Genomic DNA, 21,871 nt, shown 5'->3' with positions numbered 1-21,871 from the left:
CTAAACACTGCAAACAACTCTAACAAATTATAGTAGACATTTTAACCTGCAACAAAGTGACTTTGTTTTCATACAATAGCTTACGCATTTAGGTCTAGTTGCCACTTGCCAAAGCTGCTGGGGAAATACATTCCCCAAGAAAACATCTAAAAGCACAACCAAATAAAGGCATCTCAAACACCAAAGTGATACAACATTGCTGGACACACACACACACACACACACACACACACACACACACACACACACACACACACACACACACACACACAATTCAGTCTCATTCAAAATCCTATTTTACCTAACCTATACTCTTACCCTAACCCTAGCTCCTAACCCCCAAACTAACCCTAATTATAATCCTAACACTAATTCTAACCTTAACCCTAAACCCCTAGAAATAGAATTTGACCTCGTGGGGACTAACAAAATGTCCCCAGTTAGTCAAATTTAGTTTGTTTACTATTCTTCTGGTCCCCACAAGTATAGTTAAACACGTCCACTCACACACAGAAAGAGATCTCACACAGACATGAGCACATGAGTGGTGAGAGAAAGTATGCAGCTGATGAAAGACTCTCCACCACCACACACACACACACATGCTCATGCGCTCTCACACTCACACACAGCTTAGGCTGCCTGCCTGCCAGTTCTCCTCTCTGGTCTCTTTAGGGGCGAGTCTCCACATGAAGGTGTTAAGGTGCTCCTTGTCTTCACAGGAAACAGGAGAGGGAAGTGTGAGTCAAACAGAGCTTCTGTGCAGTAGCCTCTCAGGATCTATAATAACAATAACACCAAACCAGACTGAACTAGGCTGAAACACAAAAAACTGCATGTGTGTGCACGTGACTGTGCACGTGTTTGTTTCTCCTACATGTACTGCAGAAATGCATGTTTTAGATTCCAGAAGCTCCAAGTGCCCTTCCAGACAGTCATAGTACATTCATCTATAATTACAGTATACTGAACTCTAGGGGTTAATGATACCCTATCACCTAGGTATAGACAGAACAATCATCTTTAACTATGTCTACTATATCTACTAGAAAAACAGTCTTTGCTCCTGACAGTCCTGTGAAGTTCTCAATTTCTCTTTATTTAATACAAATATCTGTATATTACAATTCAGTACAGTATAGTGCATGAGTACACTCAGTTCAGTACCTTACAGTAAAGTGGGCATATTGTGTAAATTGTATGCAGATATTGATTAAATTCAAGGAGTTTACGTAGGGTCGTGCTGTATATTGAGCACCTGGCTTAGTTTTCTGAGGTCCAGACCCATTCCAGCCGTTATTAACAGTCAGGTTATGGGTTCTGACCCAAATAAAATTGGAAACCATTGATGTCCAGTATATTTCACTTCAGCTCCAGGTACTGGGGTAAGACATTGTTCCAGAACTGTTGGGATTCTTGGGTTCCATTGGCCTGTTTTCCCCCTGTGGTCCTCTGCTTGGTGCAGGCCGGTGGTTTGGGTTTCTCCATTGGGGCCTCTTCCTTCCCTTTCCTGCTGGGGGGAGCTGCTTTAGGTGGTACGCTCTGTGACCCTTTCTTTATCCCTTTCTGTGATTTTCTCTCTTCTTCTTCTTCCTCCCCCTCTTCTTCTTCCTCTTCTTCTTCCTCCCCCTCTTCTTCTTCTTCCTCTCCCTCCTCTTCCTCTCCTTTACTATCTTTCTCCTCCTTTTCTTCATCCTCTTCCTCTTCTTCTCCTTCCCCTTCCTCCTCTCCCGCTCCCGTTTCCTCATCCATCTCCCCTTTCTGTTCACATGCGCCCTCTTCTTCCTCTTGTTCTACCTCCCCATCACTTGTCTTATTTTCTTTCCCTTCTTTTTTACCTCCCCCATTCTCCTCCCCCTCCCCGTTTTTTCCCTTCACTTCCTCGTCTTCCTCCTCTTGCCACTCCCTTTCCTCTTTTTGTTTATTTGCTTCCTCATCTCTCTCTTCATGCACTCCTCTTTCCTCTTTCTCCTTTTCCTGTTTTTCACCATCCCCCTCCTTTTCACTCTCATCTTCTCCTTTCTCCTCATTATTCTCTTCTCTTTCTTTCATATCCTCATCCTTTCCTTCTCCCTGATCTTCTCTATCCTTAATTTCCTCTTCTTCTTCCTCCTCCCCTTCATCCTCCCCCTCTCCTTGCTGTCTTTCTTCTTCCTCCTCTCCGTCTTCCCCTTCCTCTCCTTCATTTTCTCCCTCTTCTTCTTCTTCCTCCTCTTCCTCACCTTTTCCACCTTCAACCTCTTCCTCTCCCCTGGCTTCTTTCTCATCATCTTCTCGTCCCTCCTCACCCTCTTCAACTTCGTTGTTCTCATCTTCTTCATCTTTCTTTTCACCCTCTTCTTCCTCACCCTCAACTGCTTCCTCCTCTCCTGCATCATCCTCATCTTCTCCACTTTCTTCATCCTTTCCCTCATACTCTTCTTCTTCCTCCTCCCCCTCACTTACGCCTGCCTCCTCCTCCTCATTTTCTTTACTTTCACTACCTTCCTTATCCTCTCCCTCTCCTTCCTCCTCTGCTCCACTCTCTTCATCTTCTTGGTTCTCTCCTTCCTCCTCTGCTCCACTCTCTTCCTCTTCTTGGTTCGCTCCTTCCTCCTCTGCTCCACTCTCTTCCTCTTCTTGGTTCTCTCCTTCCTCCTCTGCTCCACTCTCTTCATCTTCTTGGTTCTCTCCTTCCTCCTCTGCTCCACTCTCTTCCTCTTCTTGGTTCTCTCCTTCCTCCTCTGCTCCACTCTCTTTGTCTTCTTGGTTCTCTCCTTCCTCCTCTGCTCCACTCTCTTCCTCTTCTTGGTTCTCTCCTTCCTCCTCTGCTACACTCTCTTCGTCTTCTTGGTTCTCTCCTTCCTCCTCTGCTCCACTCTCTTCCTCTTCTTGGTTCTCTCCTTCCTCCTCTGCTCCACTCTCTTCCTCTTCTTGGTTCTCTCCTTCCTCCTCTGCTGACTCAGTGGCTTTACTTTCTGCTTTTTCTGCTTGTTTATCTTCTTTCTCTTCTGCTGATCCCTCACTCTTGCTCTCAGCCTCATTTCCTGATTCATCACCACTCTCCTCCTTTTCATACTCACTCGAATTGCTCTCCTCCTCTTCCTCTTTTTTTTCATCCCAACTCTCTTCATCACTGGACTCTTCTTCACTCTTCTCCTCCTCCTCTCCACTTGTCCCAGAACCACTTTCGCCTTCTTCTCCTTCCCCCTCACTCTGTGCACTCGTCTCCTCACCCTCCTCCTCTAGGCTTGCCTCAGAATCACTCTCTTTGCTCTCCTCCCCATCACTTGTCCCCTCACTATCACTCTTCTCTTCTTTCTCCTCCCCCTGTACTGCACCCTCATCACTTTTCTCTTCTTCCTCCTCCCCCTTTATTGTCGCATCACTATCACTCTTCTCCTCTCCCTGTTCCCACTCTCCTGTCCCCTCACTCTCACACCTCTCGTCTTCCTCCGCCCCCTCTCCTGTCCCCACACTATTACTCTTTTCTTCTTCTTCCGCCTCCGCCTCCACGTCCTCTTCACTCTTTTCTTCTGCCTCTGCGCCCTCGCTGTCGTCACTCTTTTCTTCTGCCTCCGCGCCCTCGCTCTCTTCACTCTTTTCTTCTGCCTCCACGCCCTCGCTCTCTTCACTCTTTTCTTCTGCTACCGCGCCCTCACTCTCTTCACTCTTTTCCTCTTCCGCGCCCTCGCTGTCTTCACTCTTTTCTTCTCTACCTTCCTCTCCCTCTCTGCTGGCCACAGTATCACTGTCTTCACTGTTATCTTCCAGACCCTTAACATTTCTGTCATCCTCTTTTTCCTCTTGTTGGGTGCTCTCCATTTCTGTCCCATCTCCATGTCTCTTTGTGGACTCTTTATCTTCATCATCCTCAGCTCCCGAACTTTGACTACTAGAGTTCTCATCATAATCGACCTTGGCCTGACCTTCTGACCTCTCGCTAGCAGCCTCTGTGGTTTCTGGGTCCTTCTCAAAACTCCTGCTCCCCACTTCCTGATCAGAATTCCAGAGGGTGCTGATGCGGGCATTGGTCCTCTTGCTTTGCTCAGCTGTGCTTGGATCTGATGTTGAAGAAGAGGGTGATGTGGAGGAAGGCTGGGTGATGGCGCTCTGTTTGGTGAACCGCTCTACCCGGCTGGACCGCCGAGGAGGGATAGAAGTGTCTGTGTCACTCTCCGACTGAATCCCCTTCACGCTCGTCACCGCCTCACTCAGGACCCCCATGGCTGCCCCTGCCATCCCCACATCTGGAAGGAGAGAGGCTGCATCGCTGAGAAATCCTCCCCAGCTAGGCTTCCCCTCCTGGGATTCATCAAAGGCATCTTCCCCTGTGACCTCCACTCTATCCCTGACCTGACAGACAACCAGTGACTTTGTTGACTTCTTATCTCCAGCATTTTGAGGTAGTGCATCTGATAATGAGAGTGATGTGACTGGTGATTTGGCCTTTGAGGTAGGTTCTACTAAGACTGCATGGCTGGAAACCTCTGTCGGCTTGCTTTTCAGTTTCACTGGGGCTCCCTCTAACTCAGTTAGTTTCGCTTCAACATCTTTACGTTTGGGCACATTTTTTGTTTTGGTGGGTGCACTTTCTTTTTCTTTGGCTTTGCCTTTATCTTTAACTGCCATTTTGTTCCCCACTGTTGTCCCTGACTCGTTGAAAGTAATAGACTCTTCCATCTTCTCTTCATTCACCTCTTTTGCCTTCTTTTTTCCCTTTATTGGAGTGCCTTTACCTTCAGAAGGTTTGTTATCATCTACAATCTTCTTGGTAATGCTCTTTACTTTCAAAGGAGTGGTTTCAGCAATAGCCTTATTTGGAGTTGTTTCCTTTTCCACAGGTTTACCTTTAACTTTGACTGGAGGGGACATGATCTCTTGAAGTGGTTTATTTTGAACTTCAATTGTTTTAGTATCTTCCTCTGCAATTTTAGATTTATTGTCTTTGGACGCCTCAACCTCCTTACCTTGAACTTTTACAGGGCCTTTACCTTTAATCTCTGTACCTTTATTCACCTCAGACAGCTTACTTTGACCATGTTTTGGAGTGCTGGGTTTAGATTCAGACAGCTTACTTTGACCATGTTTTGGAGTGCTGGGTTTAGATTCAGACAGCTTACTTTGACCATGTTTTGGAGTGCTGGGTTTAGATTCTGACAGCTTACTTTGACCATGTTTTGGAGTGCTGGGTTTAGATTCAGACAGTTTGTTTTGACCATGTTTTGGAGTGCTGGGTTTAGATTCAGACAGTTTGTTTTGACCATGTTTTGGAGTACTGGGTTTAGACACAGATATCTGGATCTGGCTGTGTTCAGGAGTGCTAGGTTTCGATACGAATGACTTGCTTTGTTTCTTTGCTGGTGAAATTGGCTTAGACCCTGCTTTACCTGTGCTTTGCAGATTACTACCCGTCAGTTTACTGGTGTTCACTTTGATGCCAGCCTTTTCTGCTGTCAAAGCAATGTTTTCCTTGCCGCTGGCTGGTGTCTGAGGGTTCATTAAGCATTTGGGGCTCTTTGGGGGTGTGCCCTCTGCCTTTAACGAACTCAAGCTGGAGCCTCTCAGAAGCTCGGTGGGAAGGGCCTTATGGGAAAGTAGCTGCGGCTTCCTGTTGGCCAGGGCTTGTTCAACCTCCATTTCTGCCTCCTTAACAGCTCTCCTCAGAGCCCGACCCTTTTTATGTCCCTGGAGAGATAGAGAAAGAGTGAAGGAGACAGAAAGAGAAAGACAGAGGAAGACAGAGAAAGTTGTAAAGAGAAATAAAAGTAAGAGAGCAAAGGAAGAATTAGATGAAAACAGGATAAGGTTTTGCAAAAAGAGAGAATATTCAAAGAGTAGAGAAATAGAGAGAAGGATTTGAAACATAAAGAGGAGACAGTAAAGTGTAAAGCAGAATAAAGTAGCTAAATGTAGAGTGTAATAAAGGACAAAAGGAGAAAGACTTGTAGATGGCAGTCCTTATTTCCTCTCCCTTCCAGTAAATACAATAACATACCTTATCCTTCTGTTCTGCAGATGTAGTCCCAGTCTCATTGCCAAAATCGCCTCCTGATGGTAATGCCTGCCTCAAAGAGAACGGGACACAAGTCTCACAACCAAACTCAACATCTCATTGAACTATATAGAGATACGGCAATACTTACATAGAAGTTCTTACAATGAAACCACTATAAAGGGTTACAACACAAAAGCTATAATCTTCTTTCCATCAAAAATGTAAACAAAGTGTGTGTAATCAGCTTTCCTGCAGGCAAGCATGAGCCTACAAACCACATAAAGGCCGGTAGGAAGAACTAAGACGCATGGCGATTCAATCCCTCTATTTTTTCCCATCTCTGCTGGAAATAAATTATAATCTGAGATAATGAGAGGGTGCTCATTGCCAAGGCAACCTTTATTAGAAGATTTTCCATACAATTCATTAACATATGCACCTTCATCAACGTGTGCCAAACTCCTCTATCTCATAACTTCTCATATACTACACCTCAGAGGCTCTCATGGACTAGATAAAACCTGTACAGTATACACACAGGCTCATAGCACACAAGACACTAACGGCTCTGTGTAAAAAAGGACCTCAGATGCATGGGAGAGGAAGCACAACGAAAAGAAAAGCCTGGTCTTCCCAATATCATGTGTTTCTCTAGCTGCTCTCTCTCCTCCACGTCTGTTGTTCACAGTGCTGGATGTCATTGTGTGCTGCAACAAGCATGGTCTGATGAAGACTGTGATGAAGATATTGTTGGTAAAAACATTGTGCTTGTATCACTAAAAGCATCCAGCTTCTGTGGCAGTGTTTGGCTGTGTGTAGCTAAATACCTTTCTCATCTGAACACAGGAGACTCCCTCACAGTCTCCCTCAGCAGGAGTCATGGAAACATGGACGTGAAGTGTGTCGTCATCCCAGCCACGTCAACACTACGTATTAGCTACACACAAGGAGGTGCTGTATGTGTGTGTGTATGTGTATACTTGTTCTGTGTGTGTATGTTGATGGGAGGGATGGTGGCAGGGACATGGGTTAAGCTCAAACACATTTGTTTATTGGCAGGAGCCATCTGTAGCACTGAAGCTGCCTTGAGGAGATTTATGACATATTTTCTTGGAAAAGCAAATGAGCGTGAGACAGATACAGAAACAGATGGAGAGATCCCAAACCAAGTACAATTAAAATGAACGGTTTTGGGTTTCCCCCCCAGTGTTCCACCAAATGGAAATGCCCCCCTATCTCACACACACACACACACACACACACACACACACACACACACACACACACACACACACACACACACACACACACACACACACACACACACACACACACACGAGTGCGCTGAGCTATGCACATTTTCCTGGAATACTCAAAGACTGCCTGCAAACACTGTTTCCTGCCTTGGAGCACACAGGGCCCAGACAAAAGTAAAGGAGAACAGAAAACCCAAACAAACGTAGAGGGGAACAGAGACCATTATGATCCCAGGCCAAAGACATGGAGCCCACATACTGTACCTCAGAAGAAAGCAAGACAGCATACCTACCTACACATAACACATGCTACAAATGTTAATATTCTATAATAAAACCACTGTACTCACCAGGTCTGGCAACATGTCTTTATTGTCCTCTTCATCCATGACATCCATGTTCTTCTCCAAATTCTCAATGAGCATCCGGCTGTCAGTTGCTTCTGTCACAGTGTCCTTGGTCCTGTCTGTAAATACAGATACTGAGAACATGGCTGCACTGGGATAGGTCCAGACTTGGGTTCAAATACTATTTCAAAAATCTCAATTACTTTCACATACATTCAATGTAAGTATTCAGATATACAGTACCAGTCAAAAGTTTAGACACACCTACTCAATGGTTTTTCTTTATGTTTACTATGTTCTACATTGTAGAATAATAGTGAATACATCAAAACTATCAAATAACACAGATGGAATCATGTAGTAACAAAAAAGTGTTAAACAAATCAAAATATATTTTAGATTCTTCAAAGTAGCCACCCTTTGCCTTGATGACAGCTTTGCACACTCTTGGCATTCTCTAAACCAGGTTCAGGAGGTAGTCACCTGGAATGAATTTCAATTAACAGGTGTGCCTTGTTAAAAGTTAATTTGTGGAATTCCATTCCTTCTCAATGTGTTTGATCCAATCAGTTGTGTTGTGACAAGTTAGGGGTAGTATACAGAAGATATCCCTATTTGGTAAAAGACCAAGTCCATATTATGGCAAGAACAGCTCAAATACGCAAAGAGAAACAACAGTCCATCATAACTTTAAGACAGGATGACAAATCAGTGCAAGATTACTGAATGTAAGTACATTATTTACCTTCTGAGGTGAATATATCAAACCAGTTGCCATGATAAAAGCGTTTTGTTGTTGTGTATGTTTTCACTGTAATAGCTACTGTAAATTGGACAGCGCAGTTAGATTAACAAGAATTTAAGCTTTCTGCCCATATAAGACATGTCTACTGTATGTCCTGGAAAGTTGGCTGCTATTTACAACGTCATTCTAGTCACATTAGCGCATGTTAACAACAACCGTTCCGGTCTAGGGACACCGATCTTAAGACAGGTCAGTCAATTCGGAAAATGTCAAAAACTTTGAAAGTTTCTACAAGTGCAGTCGCAAAAACAATCAAGCGCTATGATGAAACTGGCTCTCATGAGGACCGCCACAGGAAAGGAAGACCCAGAGTTACCTCTGCTACAGAGGATAAGTTCATTAGAGTTAACTGCATCTCAGATTGCAGCCCAAATAAATGCTTCACAAAGTTCAAGTAACAGACACAAACTCTAGACATAAACTGTTCAGAGGAGACTGCGTGAATCAGGCCGTCATAGTCAAATTGCTGCAAAGAATCCACTACTAAAGGACACCAATAATAAGAAGAGACTTGCTTGGGCAAAGAAACACGAGCAATGGACATTAGACTGGTGGAAATCTGTCCTTTGGTGTGATGAGTCCAAATTTTAGATTTTTGGTTCCCACCACCGTGTCTTTGTGAGACGCAGAGTATGTGAACGCTAGGATGTCTGCATGTGTGGTTCCCACAGTGAAGCATGGAGGAGGAGGTGTGATGGTGTTTCGCTGGTGACACTGTATGTGATTTATTTAGAATTCAAGGCACATTTAACCAGCATGGCTACCACAGCATTCTGCAGCGATACGCCATCCCATCTGGTTTGCACTTAGTGGGACTATCATTTGTTTTTCAACAGGACAATGACCCAAAAACATACCTCCAGGCTGGATAAGGGCCATTTGACCAAGAAGGAGAGTAATGGAGTGCTGCATCAGATGACCTGGCCTCCACAATCACCTGACTTCAACCCAATTGAGATGGTTTGGGATGAGTTGGACCGCAGAGTGAAGAAAAAGCAGCCAACAAGTGCTCAGGTAATGTGGCAACTCCTTCAAGACAGTTGGAAAAGCATTCCTCATGAAGCTGGTTGAGAGAATGCCAAGAGTGTGCAAAGCTGTCATCAAGGCAAAGGGGGGCTACTTTGAAGAATCTAAAATGTAAAACACATTTTGATTTGTTTAACACTTTTTTGGTTACTACATGATTCCATATGTGTTATTTCAAAGTGTTGATGTCTTCACTATTATTCTACAATGTACAAAATAGTAAAAATAAAGAATAACCCTTGAATGAGTAGGTGTGTCCAAACTGTTGACTGGTATTGTATACATACACATATAATATATATACAGTGGGGAGAACAAGTATTTGATACACTGCCGATTTTGCAGGTTTTCCTACTTACAAAGCATGTAGAGGTCTGTAATTTTTAATCATAGGTACACTTCAACTGTGAGAGAAAAACAAAAATCCAGAAAATCACATTGTATGATCTTTAAGTAATTAATTTGCATTTTATTGCATGACATAATTATTTGATACATCAGAAAAGCAGCACTTCAGGTTTGCACACACTGCAGCAGGGATTTTGGCCCACTCCTCCATACAGACCTTCTCCAGATCCTTCAGGTTTCGGGGCTGTCGCTGGGCAATACGGACGTTCAGCTGCCTCCAAAGATTTTCTATTGGGTTCAGGTCTGGAGACTGGCTAGGCCACTCCAGGACCTTGAGATGCTTCTTACGGAGCCACTCCTTAGTTGCCCTGGCTGTGTTTCGGGTCGTTGTCATGCTGGAAGACCCAGCCACGACCCATCTTCAATGCTCTTACTGAGGGAAGGAGGTTGTTGGCCAAGATCTCGCGATACATGGCCCCATCCATCCTCCCCTCAATACGGTGCAGTCGCCCTGTCCCCTTTGCAGAAAAGCATCCCCAAAGAATGATGTTTCCACCTCCATGCTTCACGGTTGGGATGGTGTTCTTGGGGTTGTACTCATCTTTCTTCTTCCTCCAAACACGGCGAGTGGAGTTTAGACCAAAAAGCTATATTTTTGTCTCATCAGACCACATGACCTTCTCCCATTCCTCCTCTGGATCATCCAGATGGTCATTGGCAAACTTCAGACGGGCCTGGACATGCGCTGGCTTGAGCAGGGGGACCTTGCGTGCGCTGCAGGATTTTAATCCATGACGGCGTAGTGTGTTACTAATGGTTTTCTTTGAGACTGTGGTCCCAGCTCTCTTCAGGTCATTGACCAGGTCCTGCCGTGTAGTTCTGGGCTGATCCCTCACCTTCCTCATGATCATTGATGCCCCACGAGGTGAGATCTTGCATGGAGCCACAGACTGACGGTGATTGACCGTCATCTTGAACTTCTTCCATTTTCTAATAATTGCGCCAACAGTTGTTGCCTTCTCACCAAGCTGCTTGCCTATTGTCCTGTAGCCCATCCCAGCCTTGTGCAGGGCTACAATTTTATCCCTGATGTTCTTATACAGCTCTCTGGTCTTGGCCATTGTGGAGAGGTTGGAGTCTGTTTGATTGAGTGTGTGGACATGTGTCTTTTATACAGGTAACGAGTTCAAACAGGTGCAGTTAATACAGGTAATGAGTGGAGAACAGGAGGGCTTCTTAAAGAAAAACTAACAGGTCTGTGAGAGCCGGAATTCTTACTGGTTGGTAGGTTTTCAAATACTTATGTCATGCAATAAAATGCAAATTAATTACTTAAAAATCATACAATGTGATTTTCTGGATTTTTGTTTTAGATTCCGTCTCTCACAGTTGAAGTGTAGCTATGATAAAAATTACAGACCTCTACATGCTTTGTAGGTAGGAAAACCTGCAAAATCGGCAGTGTATCAAATACTTGTTCTCCCCACTGTATATACATATATACAGTACCAGTCCAAAGTAGGTGTGTCCAAACTTATATATACAGTACCAGTCAAAAGTTTGGGCACACCTACTTATTCAAGGGTTTTTCTGTATATATATATATATATATATACACAGTTGAAGTCGGAAGTTTACATACACCTTAGCCAAATACATTTAAACTCAGTTTTTCACAATTCCTGATATTTAATCCAAGTAAAAATTCCCTGTCTTAAGTCAGTTAGGATCACCACTTTATTTTAAGAATGTGAAATGTCAGAATAATAGTAGAGAGAATGATTTATTTCAGCTTTTATTTCTTTCATCACATTCCCATTTGGGTCAGAAGTTTACATACACTCAATTAATATTTAGTAGCATTGCCTTTAAAGTGTTTATCTTAGGTCAAACATTTTGGGTAGCCTTCCAGAAGCTTCCCACAATAAGTTGCGTGAATTTTGGCCCATTCCTCCTGACAGAGCTGGTGTAACTGAGTCAGGTTTGTAGGCCTCCTTGCTCGCACATGCTTTTTCAGTCCTGTCCGCACATTTTCTATAGAATTGAGGTCAGGGCTTTGTGATGGCCACTACAATACCTTGACTTTGTTGTCCTTAAGACATTTTGCCACAAATTTGGAAGTATGCTTGGGGTCATTGTCCATTTGGAAGACCCATTTGCGACCAAGCTTAAAGTTCCTGACTGACGTCTAGAGATGTTGCTTCAATATACCCACATAATTTTCCTTGCTTATAAAGCCATCTATTTTGTGAAGTGCATCAGTCCCTCCTGCAGCAAAGCACCCCCACAGCATGATGCTGCCACCCCCGTGCTTCACGGTTGGGATGGTGTTCTTCGGCTTGCAAGCCCCCCCTTTTTTCCTCCAAACATAACGATGGTCATTATGGCCAAACAGTTCTATTTTTGTTTCATCAGACCAGAGGACATTTCTCCAAAAAGTACGATCTACGTCCCCATGTGCAGTTGCAAACCGTAGTCTGGCTTTTTTATGGCGGTTTTGGAGCAGTGGCTTCTTCCTTGCTGAGCGGCCTTTCAGGTTATGTCGATATAGGACTCGTTTTACTGTGGATATAGATACTTTTGTAGCTGTTTCCTCCAGCAGCTTCACAAGGTCCTTTGCTGTTGTCCTGGGATTGATTTGCACTTTTTGCACCCAAGTACATTCATCTCTAGGAGACAGAACGCGTCTCCTTCCTGAGCCGTATGACAGCTGCGTGGTCCCATGGTGTTTATACTTGTGTACTATTGTTTGTACAGATGAACGTGGTACCTTCAGGCGTTTGGAAATAGCTCCCAAGGATGAACCAGACTTGTGGAGGACTACAATTTTTTTCCGAGGTCTTGGCTGATTTCTTTAGATTTTCCCATGATGTCGAGCAAAGAGGCACTGAGTTTGAAGGTAGACCTTGAAATACATCCACAGGTACACCTCCAATTGACTCAAATGATGTCAATTAGCCTATCAGAAGCTTGTAAAGCCATGACATCATTTTGTCATGCTGTTTAAAGGCACAGTCAACTTAGTGGATGTAAACTTCTGACCCACTGGAATTGTGATACAGTGAATTATAAGTGAAATAATCTGACTGTAAACAATTGTTGTAAAAAGTACTTGTGTCATGCACAAAGTAGATGTCCTAACCGACTTGCCAAAACTATAGTTTGTTAACAAGACATTTGTGAGTGGTTGAAAAACTAGTTTTAATGACTCTAACCTAAGTGTATGTAAACTTCCAACTTCAACTGTATATATATACTACCGTTAAAAGGTTTGGGGTCACTAAGAAATGTCCTTGTTTTTTGCGTATCTGTTGCGTATCTAGTTGCGTATCTGGAGCATCAGCATTTGTGGGTTTGATTACAGGCTCAAAAAGGCCCGAAACAAATACTTTCTTCTGAAACTCATCAGTCTATTCTTGTTCTGAGAAATGAAGGCTATTCCATGCGAGAAATTGACAAGAAACAACATACAATGCTTTGTGCTACTCCCTTCACAGAACAGCGCAAACTGGCTCTAAACAGAATAGAAAGAGGAGTGGGAGGCCCCGGTGCACAACTGAGCAAGAGGACAAGTACATTAGAGTGTCTAGTTTGAGAAACAGACACCTCACAAGTCCTTAACTGGCAGCTTCATTAAATAGTACCCGCAAAACACCAGTCTCAAGGTCAACAGTGAAGAGGCGACTCCGGGATGCTGGCCTTCTAGGCCGATTTGCAAAGAAAAAGCCCTATCTCTGACTGGCCAATTTAAAGAAAAGATTAAGATGGGCAAAATAACACAGACACTGGACAGAAAAATATTGGAAAAAAGTGTTATGGACAGACAAATCTAAGTTTGAGGTGTCGGATCACAAAGAAAAACATTTGTGAGACGCAGAAAAAATGAAAATATGCTGGAGGAGTGCTTGACGCCATCTGTCAAGCAGGGGGTACTTTGGTGGCAGTAAAGTGGGAGATTTGTACAGGGTAAAAGGGATTTTGAAGAAGGAAGACTATCACTACATTTTGCAACACCAAGCCATACCCTGTGGACGGAGCTTAATTGGAGCCAATTTCCTCCTACAACAGGACAATGACCCAAAGCACAGCTCCTAACTATGCAATAACTATTTAGGGAAGAAGCAGTCAGCTGGTATTCTGTCTATAATGGAGCGGCCATTACAGTCACCGGATCTAAACTCTATTGAGCTGTTGTGGGAGCAGCTTGACCGTATGTACGTAAGAAGTGCCCATCAAGCCAATCTAACTTGTGGGAGGTGCTTCAGGAAGCATGGGGTGAAATCTCTTCAGATTACCTAAAAAAATTGACAACTAGAATGCCAAGGGTCTGCAAGGCTGTAATTGCTGCAAATTGAGGATTATTTGACGATTTCAATTAACAATCATTATTTATAACCTTGTCAACATCTTGACTATATTTCATGGAAAACAAGGACATTTCTAAGTGACCCCAAAGTTTTAAATGGTAGTGTGTGTGTGTGTGTGTGTGTGTGTGTGTGTGTGTGTGTGTGTGTGTGTGTGTGTGTGTGTGTGTGTGTGTGTATATATATATAAATAAAAGCAACAATCAAATATATAAAAGCAACAATTAAAGTCTAGGAGGAAGGATAGGCTAGCCAATAAAGTTTAGTCTTAAAAATGGCTTTACAAGTGGGATGCACCGTTTCAGATGGCTTTACAAGTGGGATGCACCGTTTCGGATGGCTTTACAAGTGGGATGCACCGTTTCGGATGGCTTTACAAGTGGGATGCACCGTTTCGGATGGCTTTACAAGTGGGATGCACCGTTTCGGATGGCTTTACAAGTGGGATGCACCGTTTCGGATGGCTTTACAAGTGGGATGCACTGTTGAGCGCAAACTTTTGACTGGTACTGTATTTTATTTAAAAAATATTATAATGCATTTGGAAATACACTTGGAAAGTATTTGAAAAACTAAAATACACTGACTCAAATACATTCCAATGCATTTAACCCAGGCATTTGAAAATAGTATTTGAAATAAGTATTTGAACATACTGTCAAATACAATTTGGCAGACTATTTGGTTCTTACAAATAACCATTAAAATACTCAAATAAAAGTCTGTAAAACTTAAATTAATAGCCCAGACATTTATTTGCTTAAATCACTGATCACAACAGGTGTTTATTAGAGACAGGCTTCTGTTTGAGCCAGGCGTCTACTTCCATAATTAACACAGCTTTTGCTCATTTGCATTGTTAATTGTTGAATTCCAGCATTCACTTCCAGCATTTTAATAAATGTCTTCATTTCCTGCACTAATGTGTTATCATTTACACGTTGTGTCACGTTTTGTCTTAGTATGTCTCTATTCGAAAAATAAAAACTTTTCATTGACAGAATAATTATTCTCCTCTTGACTGTGCATTTTTGGCAGTTTTTACTTTCTCCACTAGAATGTGATCAGCCAATTTCTGGGGGTCTGTACTCCCTAGATTGTTGATGGTTTTTGTGCCTGCCAGTTAGTTAGCAGCTTTCAGCTGTTAGTAGCCATTGGCTAGCAGTTTCTTACTGGCGATAAAAAACGGATGATTGCCATAATTTTTTCAAGTCATCACTGAATTATTTTATTTACCAAATTCAAAATATTAAACCTTGTAAATGTCATGGTAATTCATGGTTACCTCATAAAAACATTCACATAGGCCCTGTATTTATTTGAATTAGGCGTTATTTGCTGAAATGTGTGCAGTTGCCTGGCTATTAAAAGGGACAGGTGGCTATTTGAGACTGCAATTAATTTAAGTTTTATGAGTGATTGTTTTGGGCTGTGTATTTGAAAATACACAAATACACAGAAAAAGTATTTCAAATACCAGATACTCAAATCCATGTATTTGAACCCAGGTCTGGATAGGTCATAGAATATGGGCTGCAGTTATGCCTGTATACAGTGCCTTATTCAGACCACTTGACTTTTTCCACATTTTATTACGTTAAAGCCTTATTCTAGAATGGATAAAAATAAAATAAAATCTAAGACAAAAGTATTCAAGGGGTCTGAATACTTTCCGAAGGCACTGTACTGCGGTGAAAAGGAAAGACAGCATTGTAGGATTCAGCTACCTGTCTGTGGTGTGGTGGGACCCTCAGACAGCGTTTTGGGGGATTGGTTGTCATCTGTGGGCTTTACAGAGGAGGGTTTAGGGGACATTGAGGGGGTGGGGATGAGTTTATGTGTGGATTTAAAGGACTGTGAGTGGGTGAGGCGTTCTTTAGATGCATATTTGGGTGATTTTGATGGGCTGGGTCTCTTCTTAGGGGAGAACTTAGAGGAGAGTGAAGGGCTAGGAGGGTCTGGGAATATGAACTTGGGTGACGGTGTTAATGGGGTTTTGGATCTGGATTTAAGGGACAGAGAGGGGCTGGGGGGGTCGTTTGAGGAGGGATTGGAGGACAGTGAGGAGATGCAGGGGTCTTCAGATGGTGATCTGGAGATGCGGATATTTCTGGACAGGGGCAGGGAGGCGTTGAGGAAGCCGGACATCAGAGGCGGAAGGTTACGGAACATCTGGCCAAACTGCTCTGGAGAACTCTCCTGAAACACACAACACAGAAAAGTAGATACATCTACTAAATAATGGCTACATAAGGGCTAAATTGCTCCCTCAGACCATAATAATAGTATTAAAGAGTAGTTACTTAGACTGGTTCACATAAAGTCGGCTACTACACATGACCATTACTGAGGTGCAGCAATGTAATGCAACACTGGTCGTAAGTGAAGGAAACCAAACACCACAACTCTGTCACCCTTTGTAATCAACATTTCAGAACTCCTTTCTGGAACTGTCAGATGTTTTGGCAGTACTCACCCTCTCCCTGCGGCGGGCCCTAGCAGACAGGGTCCACAGAGGTGTGGTCTGTGGGTTGGGCATCAGGAAGGAGGGGTCCATCAGGAGCAGCTCGGTGTAGGTCTCCAGAGACTCCAGAATGCTCTCTGTAACATCATCCTCCTCTATCACCACTTCCTCAACCTCTGGGAGTCTGGGCATAGCCAGCACCAGCATGTGAGAGCCGCCACATGCCACCTGAACACACATACACAGTATTAGCAGGTGCACGAACATAGACACAGACACACACAGACACTACTTGACTTACTGACTGGACACTGTATTTGAGGAAGCGTGGGCACAGTGTTGGTCTGAACTGGTTGGTGAAGTTCTCTTCCCCCAGTCCTAGTTTACCCTGGCGACCGTCCCCAAAGGTGTACAGAATCCCACTGTCTGGAGTGACAGAAATGAGGTCTCAATGGAAAAATGCTCAGGCTTTAAATTTCTGAATAACATCCATTCAACAGTGTATACTAGTAGAATAGTATGGAAGATTGCCTGTGATCACTGCAGTGTGGTTCTCTCCACAGCTTACGTGACTGACTCTGCCATTCCGGAAGTGGTCCAGTGCTTTTGGCAAAGGTACCTCGAACAGGAAGGTCCCATGGCCTAGCTGCCCATGCTGCCCCCGCCCAAACGCGTACACATTGTCCTCTGGAACATGGAGAGGAAGAGAGAGAGGTGTAGAAGAAGATGAGACAGTTACCAGCTAGGAACAGTAGACAGACTATTTTATTTCATTAACAGTACTGTAACTTTAGTTAGTATTAACCCTTTGACACGTACGATCACATATTTGTGATCATTGTTGAGTGGTCCCTGCAGCGTACCTTCGCAAATATGTGATTGGAACAGTAGCAACAGAACGTATGATGCAACAAACACGTCTAAACAGCATTGTTGTCTGAAAAGCATCTAAACAATGTTTTGTACTGATGATAAATAAAGGTCTTCACAACTTAATTCCTCAATTTCACCTTTTATTGTAAAAGATAAATGCAAACTTCATCATCCAAACATCACACAGAACACATCCAAACTCATTCCATAAACCAGTCTAAATAACAGGTTGTGCTGACAAAAAACTTAACATAAGTTAGCGACCTAACGACTAAACTTGTTTACAATATACCACATATCTGGTGAGCACAAGGGAGAAATGTAATATTGTTTAGAAAAGAGATGCGTGTGAGCTAAACTAACAGCAGCTAAATTCTTTATGCTGGCAGCCAGGTTTGTTTATGCTTGACAAGCGAAAACTCCCTAATCCCAGAATGCCATTCACTATAAGACACAATGCCTGAAAAATATGAACTTGTCAGCATATTACAAATCTTTGATGTACTTTTTACAATGTATACAATAACCATAGCACATGAATTTACCGTTTTTGACAAATCACAAAGCAAATAAAATGTTATCACCTCACAGATCATTACCCCAAATACAAACCTACTGCCTAGCCTAACCATAGTGCGAAAGCTAAACAGGGATGGAACCATTTTAGGGGTGTTTGTGGGGGGGGTTAATTTCATTTGTGGGGAGTTTTCAAGTCTAGGGGCGGAAAAATGGGGGACGGTATCGTGGGGGGATATCATGCAGGAAATATTACTACGATGGGGGGATATCAATAAATGGGTGGCAAACACAGGAGAAGTTTATACGCTAAATAAAAATAAAACCCCTGGAAAGGTCTAAGTTGGCAACCCTGCGATACCATAGTTACAATCTGATGTTCAAACAACTGGAAATCTCTGACTTCCACCTTCATTGCGTTCAAGACAACTGGGAACTCGGGGGGAAAAACGAGCTCGGACTGGGAAAAATATTTTTGAACTGTCATCCACCTCAGAATTCCAACTCAGGAACTCGGCCCTCTGTCCGACCGGAAGATCATTGACATCATGATTTGACCTCGTATCATTCAGAGTTCCCAGTTGTCTTGGAAGCACCATAAGTCAGTCGAGTGAACTATCCCTTCACCTTGTTTTTTATAGCATATTTGGTCTGACATCTTTACGTGACACTGAGAATGCATTGTATGGTGTCAACAAACATGGCGCCACACATAGCTGGAAAATAGCTTAGCATTAGCTCATCATAATCAGTACAACCTTCAAAAATGTATTTTACATACATCATATGTGTCCATTACAATCGATGCAAGAATCAGAATGCATGATTTGACACCAGAACTTGGAAACATATGAATAAAACAGTAAGTACATTATGCTCCATACATACATACGGTATGTTACAGTAGAAATGACAACACAATATACAGAAAATAAGGCACTTACTTTGATAGGAATGCACACATGTCCAAAGTTATTATTTGTAAGGAAAACAACAAGGAATGCAATGCGGGCGCCAGTCAGAAAATTTGCCAGGGGGAAAAAGTTTGTGCAAGGCCTGTTCTGACTAGAGATGCCTACTTGATCTGGGGGAAACACTGGGGAAGTGCTTGGGCTCTTGTCGAAGAGAGAAGTTTGTCCGGCTCAGTAAAGCCTAAAACATAAATTGTCCGCAACAGTGAAATGGGCTAATTCTTATGTGAATTAATGAGGAGACGGAACAGACCTCAATTCATAGCCTATAGATAATTAGCAGGCAGTGTGCCTTGGTTTGAGGGCAGCATGGGTTAACTGTCCTATTGCGTAACAATCATATTTTGGAACAGTGATGCATTCTGACATCACCCGCATAAAACAACTCACACTGGGGCGACCGTTAGAGATATTTGGAACTCACATGTGAAAAGGTTAATAGTAATAGTATTTCAGAGAGGTATTTACTTGTGAGTGCCACTGTGTGCTCCCCTCCACAGGACACTTGGATGACCGGGTCCTGGATGCTTTCCACCCACTGAGGGACTCTGTGATTGGCTAGCTGGTCTGGGAATACACCCAGCCTTCCGCTCCCACTCTCCCCAAAGGTGTAGAGGTCCCCATCCACTGGAACAAGCCCAAACCAACAACAATAACCCAGCCGCGTTATTATATAACAACAGGATGTGGTATGCATAAGGTTAAGATCCCAATATAAAATAACCCTGCACGTGTGAGTGTATTACCTGTGACAAACGCTGAGTGGTGGTATCCACAAGACACCCAGGCCACTGGCTGTCCCACCATCACATCTCTAGGCTCTGAGGCGTAGCTCTCTGTGCCCAGACCGATCTGGCCCACAGAGTTATCACCCCACATGAACAGCCTGCCGTCCTCTAACAACACAGCACACAGACGGCATGTGAAAGATCAGAAACACACACAGACTGACAAGGAAGACACATACAGACAGACAGAGAAAACACAGACAGACAGACAGACAGACAGACAGACAGACAGACAGACAGACAGACAGACAGACAGACAGACAGACAGACAGACAGACAGGACTGCTCTACACTGATGATGCCAGTAAACAACCCATCTGTCGTCATCCTTACCAGTCAGGGCAGCTGAGGTGTTGCAGCCAGCAGCAAGCATTTTGATTGGTGCATGGTCAGAGAAAGGATGAAGCAGGTGGAAGGTGTTTGTGTCGTCACAGTGTCCCAAACCAAGCTGCCCCTCCTGGTTACTGCCAGCACCATAAACACGCCCACTCCCTGACAACCATGGGAGAAAGACTCATAAGTAATGATAACAGCAGATATTCATTCATAACATCCTTTCAAGTAATGCAGAGTAAAATAACATGGTTCTCTTACATGTGCACACTATTGTGTGGTCTCTCCCACATGACGCAAACTTAACTTTTTCAGACTTCAACGCTAAAGGAAAAAACATAGGTTTTAACATTACAAAACGTAGCAAAACTTTGACAAAACATGAGTCAAACATAATCCTAGTACATGATGGACTGACTGACCTTTCACAGCGGTGGGCTTGTTGATGTTGACATTGATCTCTGACCCCAGTCCTAGCTGACCCCAGGTATTACTTCCAAACATGAACAGCCTGCCATGGCCTACAGGTAGGAGAAAAGGCATTACACTTATATTTCATAAACTGCTAATAAAACTCTTAATTATACTGTTTTTATGCATTTGTTTAAAAAATGTATTTATATTTGAATGCCTAAATACTACACATCTTGAAGTATAAAACATTTTGTTCATTGCAATAACTAATTATAGGTTCAATATAGCATCAATAAACTGTTAATAACTATTTACAATTACTTACAGTCATTTTATAAACAACAGACAGATAATTTATGGTTTTATACAGTGTCTCCAAGTCACCCAATCCCATGGGAGAGAGTTGGCTACAAATTGAGTACCTGTTATGACAGCAGTGTGATCCCCCCCACATGAGATTTCCTCTGGATGGTCATTCTTCAGCCAGAATTTACTGGGCACATTATCAGCAAACTTGCTCTTCCCAAAGGTGAAGACTGCTCCTGTTTCTGTTACGGTAAAATAAAACTACCTTCAGACAGGAGAGAAACTATGACATTTCATTGGGGTTTGGGGATATAACAGGTCTAATATAGCCTACAAGGTTTGGTTGTACTAAAATGACCCTGATTTCACTAGGCTAACGTTACAGGAGTAGGTAAATCCTAAAGCCAAGCAGTTGTCAGCTACCTATTTAAGTCGCTGCCAGCCAGAAATAGCAACAGGTTAGCGAATGGTCACCACCACACATTACTGGTGCTACACTATCTAAATAACCGCCATATGCTTAAAAAAGCGAGATACAGACACTTGGTAGGTTTTCTTACCAGGTATATCAGCCTCCGTCTGGCCGGTCATCTCTTCCCTGGCTTCGGAACACCTCACAGATGCAGGTGACGTTCCTCGACCGAAATAACCTTCTTCTTCTATGGTATTATGGCGGTCCACAAAAAATCGTTAGAGATGCATGCCGCCACCTACTGTACGGATGGTAAACTATGGAACAAATATCGATAGTAGGAAAGTGGGAAAAATCGACATCATACAAAATTTAGAAAATAGACACATGAAAAATAAACATCCCACTCCTTCAGTCATATTCCATTCAAGTCTTTGGCTAGTTTTTCCTAGCCACCGTGCTTCTACACCTGCATTGCTTGCTGTTTGGGGTTTTAGGCTGGGTGTCTGTACAGCACTTTGTGACATCAGCTGATGTAAGAAGGGCTTTATAAATACATCTGATTTGATTGACGTCACATCCCTACACATGCTAATTTTTTCCCAAGATGGCGTAGCAGTCGGACGTGTGTTTTGTCTTGTCGCGTCTTGTCCCGTGTAAATAATAGTTTT

General features: G+C 43.1%; 1 protein-coding gene across 1 annotated transcript; it reads right to left on the bottom strand.

Annotated features, from left to right (window-relative positions):
• Positions 1–1,362: 1,362 nt before the first annotated feature.
• LOC120063907 (X-linked retinitis pigmentosa GTPase regulator-like) lies at positions 1,363–21,434 on the bottom strand. The gene is made up of 15 exons (XM_039014221.1): positions 21,349–21,434; positions 20,905–21,030; positions 20,491–20,589; positions 20,330–20,392; positions 20,069–20,227; positions 19,694–19,843; positions 19,416–19,574; positions 17,119–17,274; positions 16,889–17,013; positions 16,600–16,815; positions 15,851–16,322; positions 7,584–7,699; positions 5,978–6,043; positions 2,942–5,667; positions 1,363–1,510 (listed from the first exon to the last, which is right to left on the bottom strand). The coding sequence occupies exons 1-15, from the start codon at positions 21,377–21,379 to the stop codon at positions 1,363–1,365; spliced, it is 4,812 nt and encodes a 1,603-aa protein (XP_038870149.1). The 5' UTR covers positions 21,380–21,434.
• Positions 21,435–21,871: the final 437 nt, after the last annotated feature.

This window comes from Salvelinus namaycush, chromosome 19, assembly GCF_016432855.1.
Source record: "Salvelinus namaycush isolate Seneca chromosome 19, SaNama_1.0, whole genome shotgun sequence".
NCBI lineage: Eukaryota > Metazoa > Chordata > Actinopteri > Salmoniformes > Salmonidae > Salvelinus > Salvelinus namaycush.
The sequence above is the reverse complement of the archived record's forward strand: the minus strand, read 5'-3'. Positions and strand labels throughout refer to the sequence as shown.

What these genes read in the sequence shown, in the direction of transcription:
- LOC120063907 (XM_039014221.1), bottom strand. Translation starts at nt 21,379, where the DNA reads ATGACCGGCCAGACGGAGGCTGATATACCTG. An exon ending in CAAGCCCACCGCTGTGAAAG is followed by an intron (nt 20,393 to 20,490) that starts GTCAGTCAGTCC and finishes TTTTTCCTTTAG; the next exon opens with CGTTGAAGTCTGAAAAAGTT. An exon ending in TCCCACCACACCACAGACAG is followed by an intron (nt 7,700 to 15,850) that starts GTAGCTGAATCC and finishes CTGTATTTACAG; the next exon opens with ACAGGACCAAGGACACTGTG.